Genomic DNA, 16,511 nt, shown 5'->3' with positions numbered 1-16,511 from the left:
GAAGTTATAGGCTTACGTGGCTGTGACTGGAGAAATTATGCACAGTGCAAGCTTTGCATTTTGTATCACCAGTTATCCATCTTCATGATGAAGTGGTATAGAGGAGGATTTTCTTAAAAAGAAGACCTGAAAATTTAGCTACAAATTGCCAGAAGGTTCATCTGAGATGCAAGCCTGGATTTGATCTTTTGGTGAAAGAAAATCCTTCTCTGCTCTACTCCACTATGAAGCTAAGAGTGCTGATGGAAAATGCAGAATTGTGCACAATTTCTCCAATGACTTCTCCTGGGTTTTCTGGGTGTCTTGGTGGCTTTCCGCACTCTTTTCCTTCTTGCACAGTCACTCAGCTGGTGAGAACTGTCTACTCTATGCAGATTTACCATAAAGTGCCGTACTGTTTGTATTTCTTTATAATTAATGAGACATATTCAGTGGCAGCTTTACCATCAGAGAGCCTCGTCCAAAACTATCACAAAAGGCTCCAAGCTGTTGTTGATGTTAAAGGGGCAATACACAGTATTAAGAACAGGGGTATGTAAACTTTGGATCAGGGTCATTTGGGTAGTTCTCTTGTCATTTTGATTTAAAAAGAGTAAACACAGTTGATTGACAATAAATGGCTTCACCCAACCAATAACCATGAGTGAAAAAAGTTTTTATTTTGGTGCCAAAGAAAATTCTTTTTATGGCTTAAATCTTACAAAACCCAAAGGTGGCACACCTTTAATGTTTTGAATACTTGCCTTAATACACAATAGGCTATAAATAATGTGCATCCAAAATGCTAATGCAACTCAAAAGCATTGCCAATGCTGCTGTTGGCATATTGTGTCCTTTCACGTTTAGGGGGGTATAGGTCATCCCATGCTGTCCATTAGGGGTGAATGATGATACTGTAATAATTTAACAGTTGATATCTTCCAAATTTGAAGTGCTACTTACAAGATCAGGTTTTTTTTTTGTTTGTTTTTTTTTATTCACCACATGACAAGAAACGCATGTGCTTAGAGCTGGAAATATTTTATTATTGTAATGGACAGATTTAACTGTAAAGTAAATACTTCTGTTTTGCAGAAACCGCAGCTCGTGTCAGGGGGTAAGAAGTTCTACCAGTTTCTGAGGGAGCAATGTCCAGTAGTGTCAGAGACCTATTATCCCACGTTTTGGTGCTGGGAGAGTCGCATCCAGACCCTGCTGAGACCCTTTGTTACCACTAAACCTGGGGTCACCTACAGGAAGTAAGTCATCTCAGTGATGAAATATAATATTACAACACTTCATGATTCATATTCTTTCATTAACAGACATGCTTTTATTTGTATAAAGTGACCCAATTTAGTTTAGAAAATTTTATGAAAATATCCATTGACATTGTATTGTAATTAAACATAATAAGCTCTTATAAACTTATATGCACAGGCTTTCAGACAAACACAAAGACATCATGGTCAGTGGGAGACTGCAAATGCCTTGGGTTTTTTGTGGTCATTCAAGTTTCACAACTGGAAACAAACCTCATTTTTTAATTAACCCGAACTGAAAAGCTCAGAGAAGAAAAAGATCTTATGTGCCATGATGCCTGCTTAAGCCGCTTTGCCTGCTGCTACATAACATTCATTCAGTTAAAGATTTATTCGTGTTACATTCTTTATTTACTACAAACACTTGATTGCTTCAGACTGAGAAGTATTTGCAGCATGACCCTGAAGGCCAGTTTAAATATTTATTTAAAGGTGCCCTAAATGACATTTTTACATGTATAAAGCTGCCAACAAGTATTTTCAAAGTGAAGAAAAGTTTTGGTGGCTTAATAGCATCCTGTACAGAGAATGAAGCAACACTCTCCCCTGTGCTCTGAGTCTGTATGTGCGTGCACGTAAAGTGGATGAAATTTTTGCATGTGCGTGTTTAGTCTATATATGGTCCTCCCTATAAAGCTATTGCCTGTCCCTACATTTATAAAGAGACAGGAGTGCTCACTACTGTATAGCTGTTGATTTTTTTTTTTTTTTTTTTTTGAAGATGGTAGATGGCAACAACTTTGCAGAAATCCATCCAAAAAACAACAACAGAAACACATCTAGAGGCAAAAATGCCTTGGACCAAGAATATGGTTGGACTATAATCCATATATGTCTGGCTTTTCTCACACGGAGAGCCGATATACCTTGCGTTCTTTCTGCACCAGGTGGAGGAGGGATGGGAAAGAGTAGCCAAGAAGGGAAGCATTGTTTTGTAGCTGTGTAACGGACCATAGTTGGTCTGTGATCCCTACAGACTGCTCTCCATGGTTCGGCATGCAAACTTTACATACTATTGTCACAGTGACTTGTATTTAAATTAATAATTGTGTAAATTTTGATGCAGAATTGCAGTGAAATCAAAGCAGTTTTGTGTTCACATGCATGGGGCAAAAAAGCAGTTGTGCATTCATGAGAACAGCGCATGTTAAAAGCAGACACTGTCTGTGGCTTTGCGCTCCACTCAAGGCAGCCTGATGCAGGCTCACTGCACATTGGGGTCCAATCATAGAAAAAATCACTCCGAAATATCAGGAGCTGAGCAGAGTTGTGCTCAGCACCTTGTCTGTACAGTCCTGAGCTAAGTGCAGGTGAGGCTTGGGTGGCTGGGACTCTACTGAGTGCCATTTGTACAAAGTGGTGTGCAGGCTTGAGAGGGCTCCAGGCCAGGTGGAGCTGCATTAGGCCATCAGATTAGGTGCAGTGCTGCAATTGTGTTCAGACAAGATGGCACATCCAACCATAATGAGTTATCCAAGGTTGGTCCGAGGATGGGGACCATGAAAGCTGTCCTATTTTTAAAGTAAAAGTCCCCTCATCTTGTTGTCCGAGCACAGGATTACCACACCGTTCCCTCCCACTTTGTGCTTTAGTTACTCTTTACTGGCCCTCATTGAATTTAAACTCGAGCCTGAAGTACAGATTTCATGGTGGATCTGTAATTTGACATCTTTACTGCTGGCTGATCAAGTTGGTGCACTGCAGTGTTGGTTGTAAGCTGAACTGGGGCTGATTCACCTCATCTGCCAGAGTGGAGTTTTAGCCCCGATTGATTGACCATAAGAGTCCACTGGTGAACTTATGCCCTCCACATCTTCACTTGCTGCATCGTTGCACAGTAGTCTGACAAGATGAACACAAGGGAAATGCAGCTGCTGTCAGTGTTTGTTCCCCTCACGGATGAAATTCCCCGTTTGGCATTACACTGGAATCATTATTTTTCCTTTAACTGTACACAGTGTTCAGTTTGCATAGTGCTGAAACGGTAGTTGGTAATTGATTAATTAACTATGTATACCGATTATACCCGTTGTTGATTAATCTGTTCATTATATTTGAATTCTCACTTTTATGTCACTTTGTATAACCCACCAAAAACAGGAATTTAAATCAGATTTTTTTTTTATTTTCGTCAATGAACTGTTTAGATTGTGAAAAGGCCAAAACTAATACAGTGTTGCCAAAAATACGGACTAATCGATTATTAGCTAATTGGTTCAGATTGAGGTCGGTTGATGGGAGGGGGGACTTTAAAAAATGTTTTTGATTGACATATATCACATATTACAGTCAGATCCATAAGCACAGTAGTTGGATTGTCACATGTGCTTATAGTATAGTCTTGGCTTTATTTCAAAGGATTTAACAAAAACATTGCAGTAACAATTTAGGAATTACAGCCATTTTTGTACACAGTCCCATCATTTTTAGTGCCTGTAAATAATTGGACAAACTAAACTAAATGCATGCTGATTAATTTTCATACAGGTTATCATTTGTATAGCCAATGGCTTTAATCAGCTGTCAAGTCTGGAAGCATGCGCTGGTGGTGAGCTTCACCACATCCAAGACACCACATAACCAACTTGGGTCCTGCATGGCAACTGAACTGAGGATCCAATTAATATCCACATTCATTTTCCAAAATAGAAAACCGTGTTTAAAAAAGTAGTTGAAATTTTGTGTGTGTGTTGTGTGCATGTGTTGAAGTGAAATCTCCACATACAGAGATGTAGAAGGATAAAAGCCGGTGTTCAGAAAGGACCTTGAGTTGTGTGTCCCTCTTGTCTCTGCAGTGAGCTTATTAGGGCAGCAGATGGAGGACAGATCTCTTTGGATTGGTTTGACAATGACGACAGCTTCTTCCACCCCAATCCTGCCACCAGACCCACAGTTCTCCTTCTCCCCGGACTGACTGGCACTAGCCGAGAGTCCTACATCCTCCACATGGTCCAGCAGAGCCGGGACCTGGGCTATAGGTGGGTGGTCTTGGCTGTGCCGGCTGGCTGAGGTCCAGCACTGTGCGCGCAGGGCCTTGACTCACAAAACCAACACCCTCTGTGCCATGTGTTCTAATTTGCCCTTCGCAGAGAACACAGCTCCACTCACCAAACAGAGAGGTGAAACAAGCGTTCATTTTTATAATGATTGTATAACTTTGAAGGGCTGCATCGGGGAGATTTGAAGTGAAGATGTGCATGAATGATGTGTGAATCCAAGCTGCTTTTGTAAATAGTAAACATAGGCTGTAAGCGATGCAGAGGATTGCAAATCTCAACCTCTCTGTATTGTCTGCACTTGTTCTTTCTCCTAGATTTAGGAAGGTGCAAGAAGATAGCAGGAAAAATCAGCATCTTGCACCCCTACCCCTGCCTTTGTAGTTTAATGAATTACAGCTTATCCTTGCACAAGCTTTGCAGCGTAGCGCAGACCAGGTTCTGAGTCCATGCTGCAGCAAGTGCAGCCCCCCCAATCAACCACCCTCTCTCGCTCCACCCTGCTGCTGATTTGCACCAATAGAAACAGCAGGTCTGACTCTGGCAGATATTAGATGATGGGGAGACACGTGGGCCAAAAAAAGAGAGATACTGATGCCTTCACTCTACAGTACCAACACCTGTGTCTCCCTGCACATCTCATTATGTTCCCAAATTATTATTATTTTATAAACTAAACAGCATTTGTTTCATATAATTTCAGCCACGTTGGTCTTAACTTGTATTGACAAAATAAATGACACGGCTTCACGAGAGACAATAAATGTTATTGTGCCAGACAAAATGTGTACATTTGATTAGATAGGAAAATATAAAATTTGTCCTCGTTTCAATCGTTACACGTAGTGATTCATGCTCACATTTAGCACTAAAGGATAACTAACAAGTGCATATGTTGTGTGTATTACAGGTGTGTGGTATTCAACAACAGAGGGGTTTCTGGTGAAACACTGCTGGTAAGAATCTAACATGTCTCAGAAATCAGCAAACCATGTGAAAAAGACCTTTCTTTTCATGATGCCAAAAAAAAAAAAAAAGAATGCAGAGAAAAATAACAAAAAACAATGTCAAATAACTATTAATTTGGAAATTGATAATCTTTTCTGTGCAGTTCTGCATTGCGGCACTGACACTGTGATAATCATAAACACCCGTAAAATGCTTTTATTATAGATGTAACTGGCAATGAAATAGGTTTCACATGAAGTCAGAATATTCATGGAAATGGTTAAAAGGTGATTCTGTTGTGTGAACCCGCAGACTTTTGCACTGCCATTGTTAATTAAACATAGCCCCTAATTTGTTAAATGTAAAACTGCAAAAATCTTTGATTCATAACGTTTCTCATCCAGATTTTAACTTAAATTTGAGCAGACATGAAAATGAATTTACAGTGTATCTGGAAAGCATTCACATCACTTTTTCCACGTGTTGCTCCTTATTCCAAAATGGAGTAAATGAATTTTTTTCCCTCAAAATTCTACTCACAACACCCCATAATGACAACACAAAAACTTTTTTTTTTTAATTTTTGCAAATTTATTAAAAATAAAAAACTAAGAAATCACGTGTACGTAAGTATTCACACCCTTTGCTTTACTTTGTTGATGCACCTTTGGCAGCAGTTACAGCCTCTAGTCTTCTTGAATATGATGCCACAAGCTTGGTGCACCTATCTTTGGGCAATTTTGTCCATTCCTCTTTGCAGCACCTCTCAAGCTCCATCAGGTTGGATGGGGAGCGTCGGTGCTCAGCCATTTTCAGATCTCTCCAGAGATGTTCATTCGGATTCAGATCTGGTCTCTGGCCACTCAAGGACATTCACAGAGTTGTCCTGAAGCCACTCCTTTGATATCTTGGCTGTGTACTTAGGGTCATCGTCCTGCTGAAAGATGAACCGCCGCCCAGGTCCGAGGTCAAGAGGGCTCTGGTGCCGGTTTTCATCCAGGATGTCTCTGTACGCTTTCTTGTTGTTTACTGCTGACAAATTATACAGTATTTCTTGTCTTTTTGATGCCTGATTGTTTTTTCTCTCTGTTTTAGGTGCAGCTCCATCCAGAGATGGGTGTGGTACTTGTGTTGGAGACCCTCCTGTCCTGTGCACCAACAGCATTTCCTGTATATTTGTTTTGTGAACTGTTCTGTAATTTGCGTCTGTAGCATGGCCCAAGCAGAGTCTGGTCTGCTTGAGGTTTCTTCCTCAGAGGGAGTTTTTCCTTACCACTGTTGCTCTGGGGGTTGGTAAGGTTGGACCTTACCTGTGTGAAGCGCCTTGAGGCAACTCTATTGTGATTTGGCGCAATATAAAGGAAAATAAATTGAAATTGAATTGAAAATTGAACATTCAAATTGTCTGTGCTCATTGGGACCTTCAAAACATCAGAAATGTTTTTCCACCCTTCCCCAGATTTGTGCCTCGAGACAATCCTGTCTCAGAGGTCTACAAAGAATTCCTTTGACTGACTTGAGAGTTACTTGATGGTGACTTACTCTCACCTCTGCTGTTAACTGTGGGACCTTATATGTAGACAGGTGTGTGTCTTTCCAAATCATGTCCAGTCAACTGAATTTATCCCAGCTGGACTCCAATTAAGCTGTAGAAACTTCTCAAGGATGATCAGTGGAAACAGGATGCACCTGAGCTCAATTCTGAGCTTCATGGCAGAGGTTGTGAATACTTATGTACATGTGATTTCTTTTTTCTTATTTTTTTTGTTGTTATATTTTTAATAAATTTGCAAACAAAAAAGTCTTTCATGTTGTCATTATGGGGTATTGTGTGTAGAAGTTTTAGGAAAACATTCTAAATTTCATGCATTTTGGAATAAGGTTGTAACATAACAAAAATGACTTGACTGTGATATAAATTTTAGATTATATTGTCTACACCAAATTTATATGCATTAGAGTCCCGTCAGACCTGGTCTCAGAACCAAAGCAGATTAGGCCTGTATCAGTAAATCTCTCCGAAACCTGTTGTATAGCTTTGTGCTATTAACAAATAACCATTTATTTTGCCCATACCCAGAAAGAAAGACATTTATGCAGTCTGCAAACAACAAAAGAAATTAAGAGCATCTCATTTGCTGTTTTAGTTTGTTCTGCAGTAGAAGTAACTCACAGCATGAAATATGTTGTTTGCTGCACACATGCCACAGCTCCAGAAAAAAGCCCCTGCACACAGTGTTTTTGCAAAGCGGGGGATTAAGTGGTAGACTGACACTGCATTTTAATGCCAATCCACAGAAACATGACCTCGTTTAAGCACATGGCATTCTGACACCTGCTTTAATCTGACCTCTTACAGTCTGGTATATTCAGCCAACAAAACCTGAGCTCTAATAGTCAATACTCACCATTTATTTTGTCTCTTCTCATTGTCTGTACATTAGCAGCGTTTTCCAAACATTGGTTATAATGACTACATGTAAGTAGGTTTATTTTGGCACAAGTTTTACGCAGGATGCCCTTCCTGACTTAATGCCACATTAGGGATGGCCTTGAACTGGGAACCTTCAGCACTGGAACAAAGCTCACTTGAATGCTTGGCTACCACAACTACATGACTCTGAAAGTAATCACAATGTCATTACTGGCATCACAGTCAAATATGAGAATTTCCTGTACTGTTTTTTTTTTTTAGTACATTTGTTAGCGGTAGATTGAGCTTAAACTGTTCCAATCAGTGGACAACTGGATTTACGCTGGTGAAATGAAAGTACTATATTTTTTGGGTTATAAGTTGGATGACAGTCGCATCTGTCTAAAAAATGTTTCATGACGAGGAAAATCCTAAGTTGTATTGGTCTATAAGTTGCACTTATTTTGAAATGTGGTACTATGACTTAATGCAACAAGAAGCAAAATTAATTTAATTGATGCATTATTTGTTTACAGTGCACAGGCAGCATTTGTGAGTACAAGCTAACGAACTTGTATGCAAGTAAATTGCTTGTTGTGGCCACTGAAATGACAGTCACAGGTGAGGTAAATGTGCAATATTATTAAAGGTTTGAATGTGAGGGTAGTGCAGGACATGTGTTGGTGTTGCACAGTAGGAATGACGGACTCTTTCAAGGTGGAGGTGGGATTACACCAAGGATCAGTTCTGAGTTCTTTCTTGTTCACAATGGTTGACAGGTTGGCAGATGAGATCAGACAGGTGTCTTCATGGACTATGATGTTTGTAGATGACATTGTGATCTGTATCCAGAGTAGAGAGCAGGGTGAGTCTAGCCCAGAGAGGTGGAGATGTGCTCTGGAGAGAAGGGGAATGAAAGTCAGTAGTAGCAAGATTGAGTACATGTGTGAATAAGAGGGAGCCCAGTAGAATAGTGCAGTTACAAGAATTAGAACTGTTGAAAGTAGATGAGTTTAAATATTTGGGGTCAACTGTCCAAAGTAATGGAGAATGTGGTAGAGAGGTGAACAAAAGAGTGCAGACAGGGTGGAGAAAGGTGGCAGGAGTGATTTGTGACCAAAGAATATCTGCAAGAGTGAAGGGGAAAGTTTACAAGACAGTAGTGAGACCAACTATGTTGTACAGTTTAGAGGCAGTGGCACTAACAAAAAGACAGGAAACAGAGCTGGAGGTGGTAGAGCTGAAGATGTTACGATTCTCTTTGGGAGTGATCAGAATGGACAGGATTAGGAATGAACATATCAGAGGGACAACTCAGGTGGGACGGTTTGGAGACAAAGTCAGAGAAGTGAGATTGAGATGGTTTGGACATGTGCAGAGGAGGGACTATAGGAAGAAGGATGCTGAAGATGGAGCCACCAGGCTGGAGGAGAAGAGGGAGGCCAAAGAGGGGGTTTACCATATGTGCTGAGGGAGGACATGCAGGTGGTTGGTGTGACAGAAAAAGTTACAGAAGACAGGGTGAGATGGAAACAGTTGCTTTGCTGTGGTGACCCCTAACGGGAGCAGGCAAAAGAAGAAGAAGAAGTTGTCTTTTTTTGTTGTCTCACTCAGTCCAAACAAATATTGTGCAAAGTATGAAAGTTATTTTCACTGTTTTTCTTAGCGAGCATGGGCGTTCAGTTTGAGAGCATGATTTCTTAAATTTACAAATTTTCTCAAACTAAGAATGTTTGTCTCACACAGAGATTCTTCTTCATCTTCTTTTTCTTCTTGTTTTATGGCACTTGGCAACCATCTTAATGGTGTGTTACCACCACCTTCTAAGTCAGAGTGTGAGTCACAGAGTATTGTTTGCTATATATGAGCAGCTTATGATGCATCTAGATCAGAGGTCTCAAACTGATTCCAGGAAGGAACAGGTGATTTCACTGATTAACTGATTCCATCTGCTCAACGTGATGTTAATCATACCTGGTGGAGTGGGTGGTTGCAAAGAAAACCCACACTCTCTTGGCTCTTTTTGGAATCAGTTTGAGACCTCTGATCTAGATGGTGCCTTTGATGATAATTCAGTATTTCTTCATATACAAGTTGCTTCGGAACATAAGTCAGAGGAACTCCGAAACGAGTAAAAACAGCAACAATGAATTACAGTCTGGGAATTACAGAAAATCTGAAGTCACCTGTGGTCTGATCAAAATAAATAAGTTAAAATGTAACAAAAGCAAAAAGAAGAAGCTCCTAATCTTGGATCAGATGGTAGTGGTGGTGCAGGGAAATTTTGTGTTGTGTGGGCCGCCAGAAGAGGAGGTACTGCTGGCCCACCACCAGAGGGCGCCCTGCCTGAAGTGCGGGCTTCAGGCACTACAGGGCGCTGCCGCCACAGACACAGCCGGGAGTGACAGCTGTTACTCATTATGTCCTGACAGCTGTCACTCATTCTTCATCATCCCACTCCATAAAACCCAGACGTCATCTCCACCTCATCTCCGAGATATCGTACTTCATTGGAGGTAATATCCTCAGCCATTTGTGGTAACTAATAATCTGTCTATTGTGAGTGTTTGCAGGAGTACCGGTCCTTAGTTTGTGGGGGCTGAGTGAGTGCAGGACGGCACTCTTTTCCCCTGAGGAATCACTGCGGTACTCATCAGCATATTGACGTCTTGCGGGACTTCCTGCACCGATTCGTCTTCGTATATCTGGACGATATTCTCATCTTTTCTCCGGATCCTGAGACCCATGTCCAGCATGTACGTCAGGTCCTGCAGCGGTTGTTAGAGAACCGACTGTTTGTGAAGGGCGAGAAGTGCGAGTTTCACCGCACGTCTTTGTCCTTCCTGGGGTTTATCATCTCCTCTAACTCCGTCGCCCCTGATCCGGCCAAGGTTGCGGCGGTGAGAGATTGGCCCCAACCAACGAGCCGTAGGAAGCTGCAACAGTTCCTCGGCTTCGCTAATTTCTATAGGAGGTTCATTAAGGGCTACAGTCAGGTAGTTAGCCCCCTGACAGCCCTGACCTCTCCAAAAGTCCCCTTCACCTGGTCGGATCGGTGCGAAGCCGCGTTCAAGGAGTTGAAACGACGGTTCTCTACTGCGCCAGTTTTGGTGCAGCCCGACCCTAGCCGCCAGTTCGTGGTTGAAGTGGACGCCTCTGACTCAGGGATAGGAGCCGTGCTATCCCAGAGCGGAGAGACTGATAAGGTTCTTCACCCGTGTGCCTACTTTTCACGCAGGATGACCCCGGCTGAACGGAACTATGACGTCGGCAATCGAGAACTCCTTGCGGTGAAAGAGGCTCTTGAGGAGTGGAGACACCTGTTGGAGGGAGCGTCTGTGCCGTTCACGGTTTTCACTGACCATTGGAACCTGGAGTATATCAGGACCGCCAAGTGGCTGAACCCCAGGCAAGCCCGCTGGTCACTGTCCTTGGGCGTTTTGACTTCCGGATCACCTATCGCCCCGGGACCAAGAACCAGAGGTCGGATGCCTTGTCCCGGGTACACGAAGAGGAGGTCAAAACTGCACTGTCGGATCCACCGGAGCCCATCCTGCCTGAGTCCACTATCGTGGCCACCCTCACCTGGGACGTGGAGAAGATCGTCCGGGAGGCCCTGGCACGAAGCCTGGACCCGGGAACTGGACCAAAAGACAAGCTATACGTCCCACCAGAGGACAGGGCTGCAGTCTTGGACTTCTGTCACGGTTCCAAGCTCTCCTGTCATCCAGGGGTGCGAAGGACCGTGGCAGTTGTCCGGCAGCGCTTCTGGTGGGCGTCTATGGAGGCCGACGTCCGGGAGTACATCCAGGCCTGTACCACCTGTGCCAGGGGCAAGGCTGACCACAGGAAGTCCCAAGGTCAGCTCCAACCGCTTCCTGTGCCTCATCGCCCCTGGTCCCACATCGGCCTGGATTTTGTCACGGGTCTCCCACCGTCCCAGGGCAACACCACCATCCTCACGATAGTGGACCGATTCTCCAAGGCGGCCCACTTCGTGGCCCTCCCGAAGCTCCCTACGGCCCAGGAGACAGCGGACCTCCTGGTCCACCACGTCGTCCGTCTGCATGGGATACCCACTGACGTAGTCTGGGATCGTGGTCCCCAGTTTTCCTCTCACGTCTGGAGGAGTTTCTGCAGGGAACTGGGGGCCACCGTGAGCCTCTCGTCCGGGTACCCTCCACAGACGAACGGACAGGCAGAGCGGGCCAACCAGGAGCTGGAACAGACCCTCCGCTGTGTAACATCCGCGCACCCGACGGCCTGGAGTAACCATCTGGCCTGGATCGAGTATGCGCATAACAGCCAGGTGTCTTCTGCCACCGGCCTCTCCCCATTTGAGGTGTGTTTGGGGTACCAGCCCCCATTATTTCCCGTGGTGGAGGGAGAGGTCAGTGTGCCCTCGGTCCGGGCCCACCTTCGGAGGTGCCGTCGGGTGTGGCGCACCGCCTGTTCTGCCTTGTTGAAGGCCCGGACGAGGGCCAAGACCCATGCAGACCGCCGGCGGTCCCCGGCCCCTGCATACCAGCCCGGGCAGGAGGTGTGGTTGTCGACGAAGGACATCCCATTACAAGTACAGTCACCGAAACTGACGGACAGGTTCATCGGCCCATTTCGCATCCTCAAGGTCCTCAGCCCTGCCGCAGTGAAGCTCCAGCTCCCAGCTTCACTGCGGATCCACCCGGTGTTCCACGTCTCCAAACTCAAACCATACCACACCTCACCCCTCTGTGCTCCCGGTCCGGCGCCGCCTCCTGCCCGGATCATTGACGGGGAGCCGGCTTGGACAGTGCGCCGGCTCCTGGACGTCCGTCGAATGGGCCGGGGGTTTCAATATCTGGTGGACTGGGAGGGGTATGGACCCGAAGAACGCTCCTGGGTGAAGAGGAGCTTCATCCTGGATCCGGCCCTCCTGGCCGATTTCTACCGCCGACACCCCGATAAACCTGGTCGGGCGCCAGGAGGCGCCTGTTGAGGGGGGGGTCCTGTTGTGTGGGCCGCCAGAAGAGGAGGTACTGCTGGCCCACCACCAGAGGGCGCCCTGCCTGAAGTGCGGGCTTCAGGCACGAGAGGGCGCTGCCGCCACGGACACAGCCGGGAGTGACAGCTGTTACTCATTATGTCCTGACAGCTGTCACTCATTCTTCATCATCCCACTCCATAAAACCCAGACGTCATCTCCACCTCATCGCCGAGATATCGTACTTCATTGGAGGTAATATCCTCAGCCATTTGTGGTAACTAATAATCTGCCTATTGTGAGTGTTTGCAGGAGTACCGGTCCTTAGTTTGTGGGGGCTGAGTGAGTGCAGGACGGCACTCTTTTCCCCTGAGGAATCACTGCGGTACTCATCAGCATATTGAGTGAGAGGTGGAGGTGGCATTCCCACCGTTATTGTTACTGGGTGTACACACACCCACACTTGACTGTCTTTGTTCTTCGCCAGCAGTACCAGATCCGACAGTCGGGGACGGTGATCACCTGGGAATTCGGGACTTGGCGGCTCCAGTATTCACCAGGTTCGGTGGCGGCGGAAATCGTGTGGTTCCGGCTCTTCTCAGGACAGACGTCTTCTATCCTCGAGCCTGCCCACACGTCACCTTTGTGGATTGACTGTAATCATATTCTGAGATTGTCTGTGTATTCGTTGTGCACCTTCACAACATTAAATTGTTATTTTTTGGCTCATCTATTGACCGTTCATTTGCGCCCCCTGTTGTGGGTCCGTGTCACTACACTTTCACAACATTTTGCCCTTCTTGTCAGATATGAATTGGACTATATTTTATGCATGTGGTTTAGGATTTGTACACCACTGAGTGTTTTCTCTGTGGTCATGTAGTGTGAATATTTGTTTAACTAGGCCAGTGCTTTAAAAGGCCTCTGTGTGAATGATGCCTTGCCTTGGTCGCCATCCTAAGTGCAAGTGGCCCAGTTCTCAGCCTCGTGAAGAGGCTACGACGTTCAAGTTTTGTTTGAAAGTAGTTTTACAATGTTGACGTTCGAGTCTGTTCAGATTTGTTCTTTAATTTTTGTTATAACATCTGAATGTGCAAGCAAATTAGCATTAATATTGTTGATATTTTTGTGTTTGTTTTTTAAAGTAACATTTTATTTTAAAATTTAGCTGCCACAGCAAAGTACAAACAGTCTTCAAAGGAGCACTCCAGAGAAGGAAATTTACTCAGCTTGAGTTGCTGCTTGAATTTTAATGCGGTGCATTGTAGAGCAGCATACTGAGAAGTGGTTCCTTCAAGAGCGGGGTGTCTTGTGTAATTAACTTTTAAGAACCGTAACTTGCCCTGCATCATGAAACAGCTTCCAGTTCAATTTTAAAGAGTTTGCCCCAATGATTAAAAACAAACACAACCCAAAACAGTCATATTTACATGTGAAATTACTACATAAGCATAGTCCCATAACAGAAACACGCAGTTATAAAGTCATTGCATTACTATGAAGATACTCAAATGAATCTGTGCCATACAATTGTGTTGGATTCATTTTATAACATGGATAATCAGACGCATGATGTGTTACATAGCGCTGTACTATCAGAGAGCGTCTGGCATTAAGGGACAGCAGTAACTCAGCAACTTGAGAATGGGAACGACCATTGGTTAAATGCCAAAGGTGCTGATGTAATCATCAGTGTCGGGCTTCACTTTGTCAAAATGACTTTTTGGTTGACACTCGCTGCATCCTAATCCAGAGGTATCTGTTATGTAATGGAGTGTAAGCAGGTCATGTGTCCACATGTGCTTGTCTGACCTTAATTTCCTCACATGTGTCTCACACCTGTGCTCTGCGGCAACATTATACATAGATTGTACATACACTGGACAAACCCTCCATGGCGTCATAGGTTTTATGAAGAGCTGATGATTTGAAGCACAAATGGGGTGGTTTCAAATGGCGCCATCTTGATAGTACCTAACTCCGCGTATGTAACTTTTGGACAACCCATATATGGATAAAGAGGTAGCGCATGAGCAAGACAGACGTGACCTGGGCGGGCTGAAAGAAGCCCAAACACGCCTCTATCTTGGAATTGCCCAAACAAGCTAAAGCTAACAGGATAACCTTGAGTCAGGTCTACAGCTGCTAGCAGCCAATGCTAGAGGCGCCCAGCTGGGAGACAACCAGGCTGTATACACTTAATTTCACAGACTTCTCGAATTTTCTCAATTTCCTTTTGATTTTGGTTGGAAGGAAGACGTTGCATCAGAATTTTGGCTCTCTGTTGGGACTGTTTACACAGAGACTGCTACCTGCTGCTTTGGACTTTGAACTAACAGTCTTTTTCAAGACTTTTTTACTTTTTACTTTTTTTTTTACTTTTTTACTGTGCTCCAACGCCTAAGGAAGACCTCTAACGGTCGAAACATCGCGACGGAGCACTTTTATCAGCTAACTTTCATCAGCGTTGGCAAGCTAACTAGCTTGCTAACGCTTTCGTTTTTATTTTTTTTTAGCACTGTTGTCGTGCGTTACCTGTGCTGCTCCACAGCGTGTTTAGTTGATTTTTATTTTATTTTAGCACCGTTGTCGTGCGTTCGCTGTTATTGTGCGTTACCTGTGCTGCTTCATGGCCTGTTTGGTGCCTTAATTAAGGCACTCCTTCTGCTGAATCACCTCTAAATTATTTACACATTATTCACTTTGTGTGTTTTTAGGAATCCGCTAGGTTGCGTAGCTACTAGCTCTTAGCCGATTTAGCATGGCGGCTTCTCCTGTCTCTCCCGTACTTTTCTGCTCTGGGTGTGAAATGTTTAGTTATTCCTCGGCCTCCTTTAGCAGTAACGGTACTTGTAATAAGTGCAGCTTATTCGTAGCTTTGGAGGCCAGGCTGGGCGAATTGGAGACTCGGCTCCGCACCGTGGAAAATTCTACAGCTAGCCAGGCCCCTGTAGTCGGTGCGGACCAAGGTAGCTTAGCCGCCGTTAGTTCCTCCCTGGCAGATCCCGGGCAGTCGGGAAAGCAGGCTGACTGGGTGACTGTGAGGAGGAAGCGTAGCCCTAAACAGAAGCCCCGTGTACACCGTCAACCCGTTCACATCTCTAACCGTTTTTCCCCACTCGACGATACACTCGCCGAGGATCAAACTCTGGTTATTGGCGACTCTGTTTTGAGAAATGTGAAGTTAGCGACACCAGCAACCATTGTCAATTGTCTTCCGGGGGCCAGAGCAGGCGACATCGAAGGACATTTGAAATTGCTGGCTAAGGCTAAGCGTAAATTTGGTAAGATTGTAATTCACGTCGGCAGTAATGACACTCGGTTACGCCAATCGGAGGTCACTAAAATTAATATTAAATCGGTGTGTAACTTTGCAAAAACAATGTCGGACTCTGTTGTTTTCTCTGGGCCCCTCCCCAATCAGACCGGGAGTGACATGTTTAGCCGCATGTTCTCCTTGAATTGCTGGCTGTCTGAGTGGTGTCCAAAAATGAGGTGGGCTTCATAGATAATTGGCAAAGCTTCTGGGGAAAACCTGGTCTTGTTAGGAGAGACGGCATCCATCCCACTTTGGATGGAGCAGCTCTCATTTCTAGAAATCTGGCCAATTTTCTTGGATCCTCCAAACTGTGACTGTCCAGCGTTGGGACCAGGAGGCAGAGCTGTGGTCTTATACACCTCTCTGCAGCTTCTCTCCCCCTGCCATCCCCTCATTACCCCATCCCCGTAGAGACGGTGCCTGCTCCCAGACTACCAATAACCAGCAAAAATCTATTTAAGCATAAAAATTCAAAAAGAAAAAATAATATAGCACCTTCAATTGCACCACAGACTAAAACAGTTAAATGTGGTCTATTAAACATTAGGTCTCTCTCTTCTAAGTCCCTGTTGGT

At 44.6% G+C, this 16,511-nt stretch overlaps 1 protein-coding gene across 1 annotated transcript in view; it reads left to right on the top strand.

The window, feature by feature from the left end:
• The window catches only part of abhd3 (abhydrolase domain containing 3, phospholipase), a 39,651-nt gene that overhangs the window by 9,387 nt on the left and 13,753 nt on the right, over positions 1–16,511 (top strand). Inside the window, exons 2-4 of the mRNA XM_034183894.1 lie at positions 1,075–1,238; positions 4,097–4,279; positions 5,208–5,253. Of these exons, the coding sequence (XP_034039785.1) occupies positions 1,075–1,238; positions 4,097–4,279; positions 5,208–5,253 (393 nt within the window). The remainder of the gene's footprint in view (positions 1–1,074; positions 1,239–4,096; positions 4,280–5,207; positions 5,254–16,511) is intronic.

This window comes from Thalassophryne amazonica, chromosome 12 (assembly GCF_902500255.1).
Source record: "Thalassophryne amazonica chromosome 12, fThaAma1.1, whole genome shotgun sequence".
NCBI lineage: Eukaryota > Metazoa > Chordata > Actinopteri > Batrachoidiformes > Batrachoididae > Thalassophryne > Thalassophryne amazonica.
The sequence above is the reverse complement of the archived record's forward strand: the minus strand, read 5'-3'. Positions and strand labels throughout refer to the sequence as shown.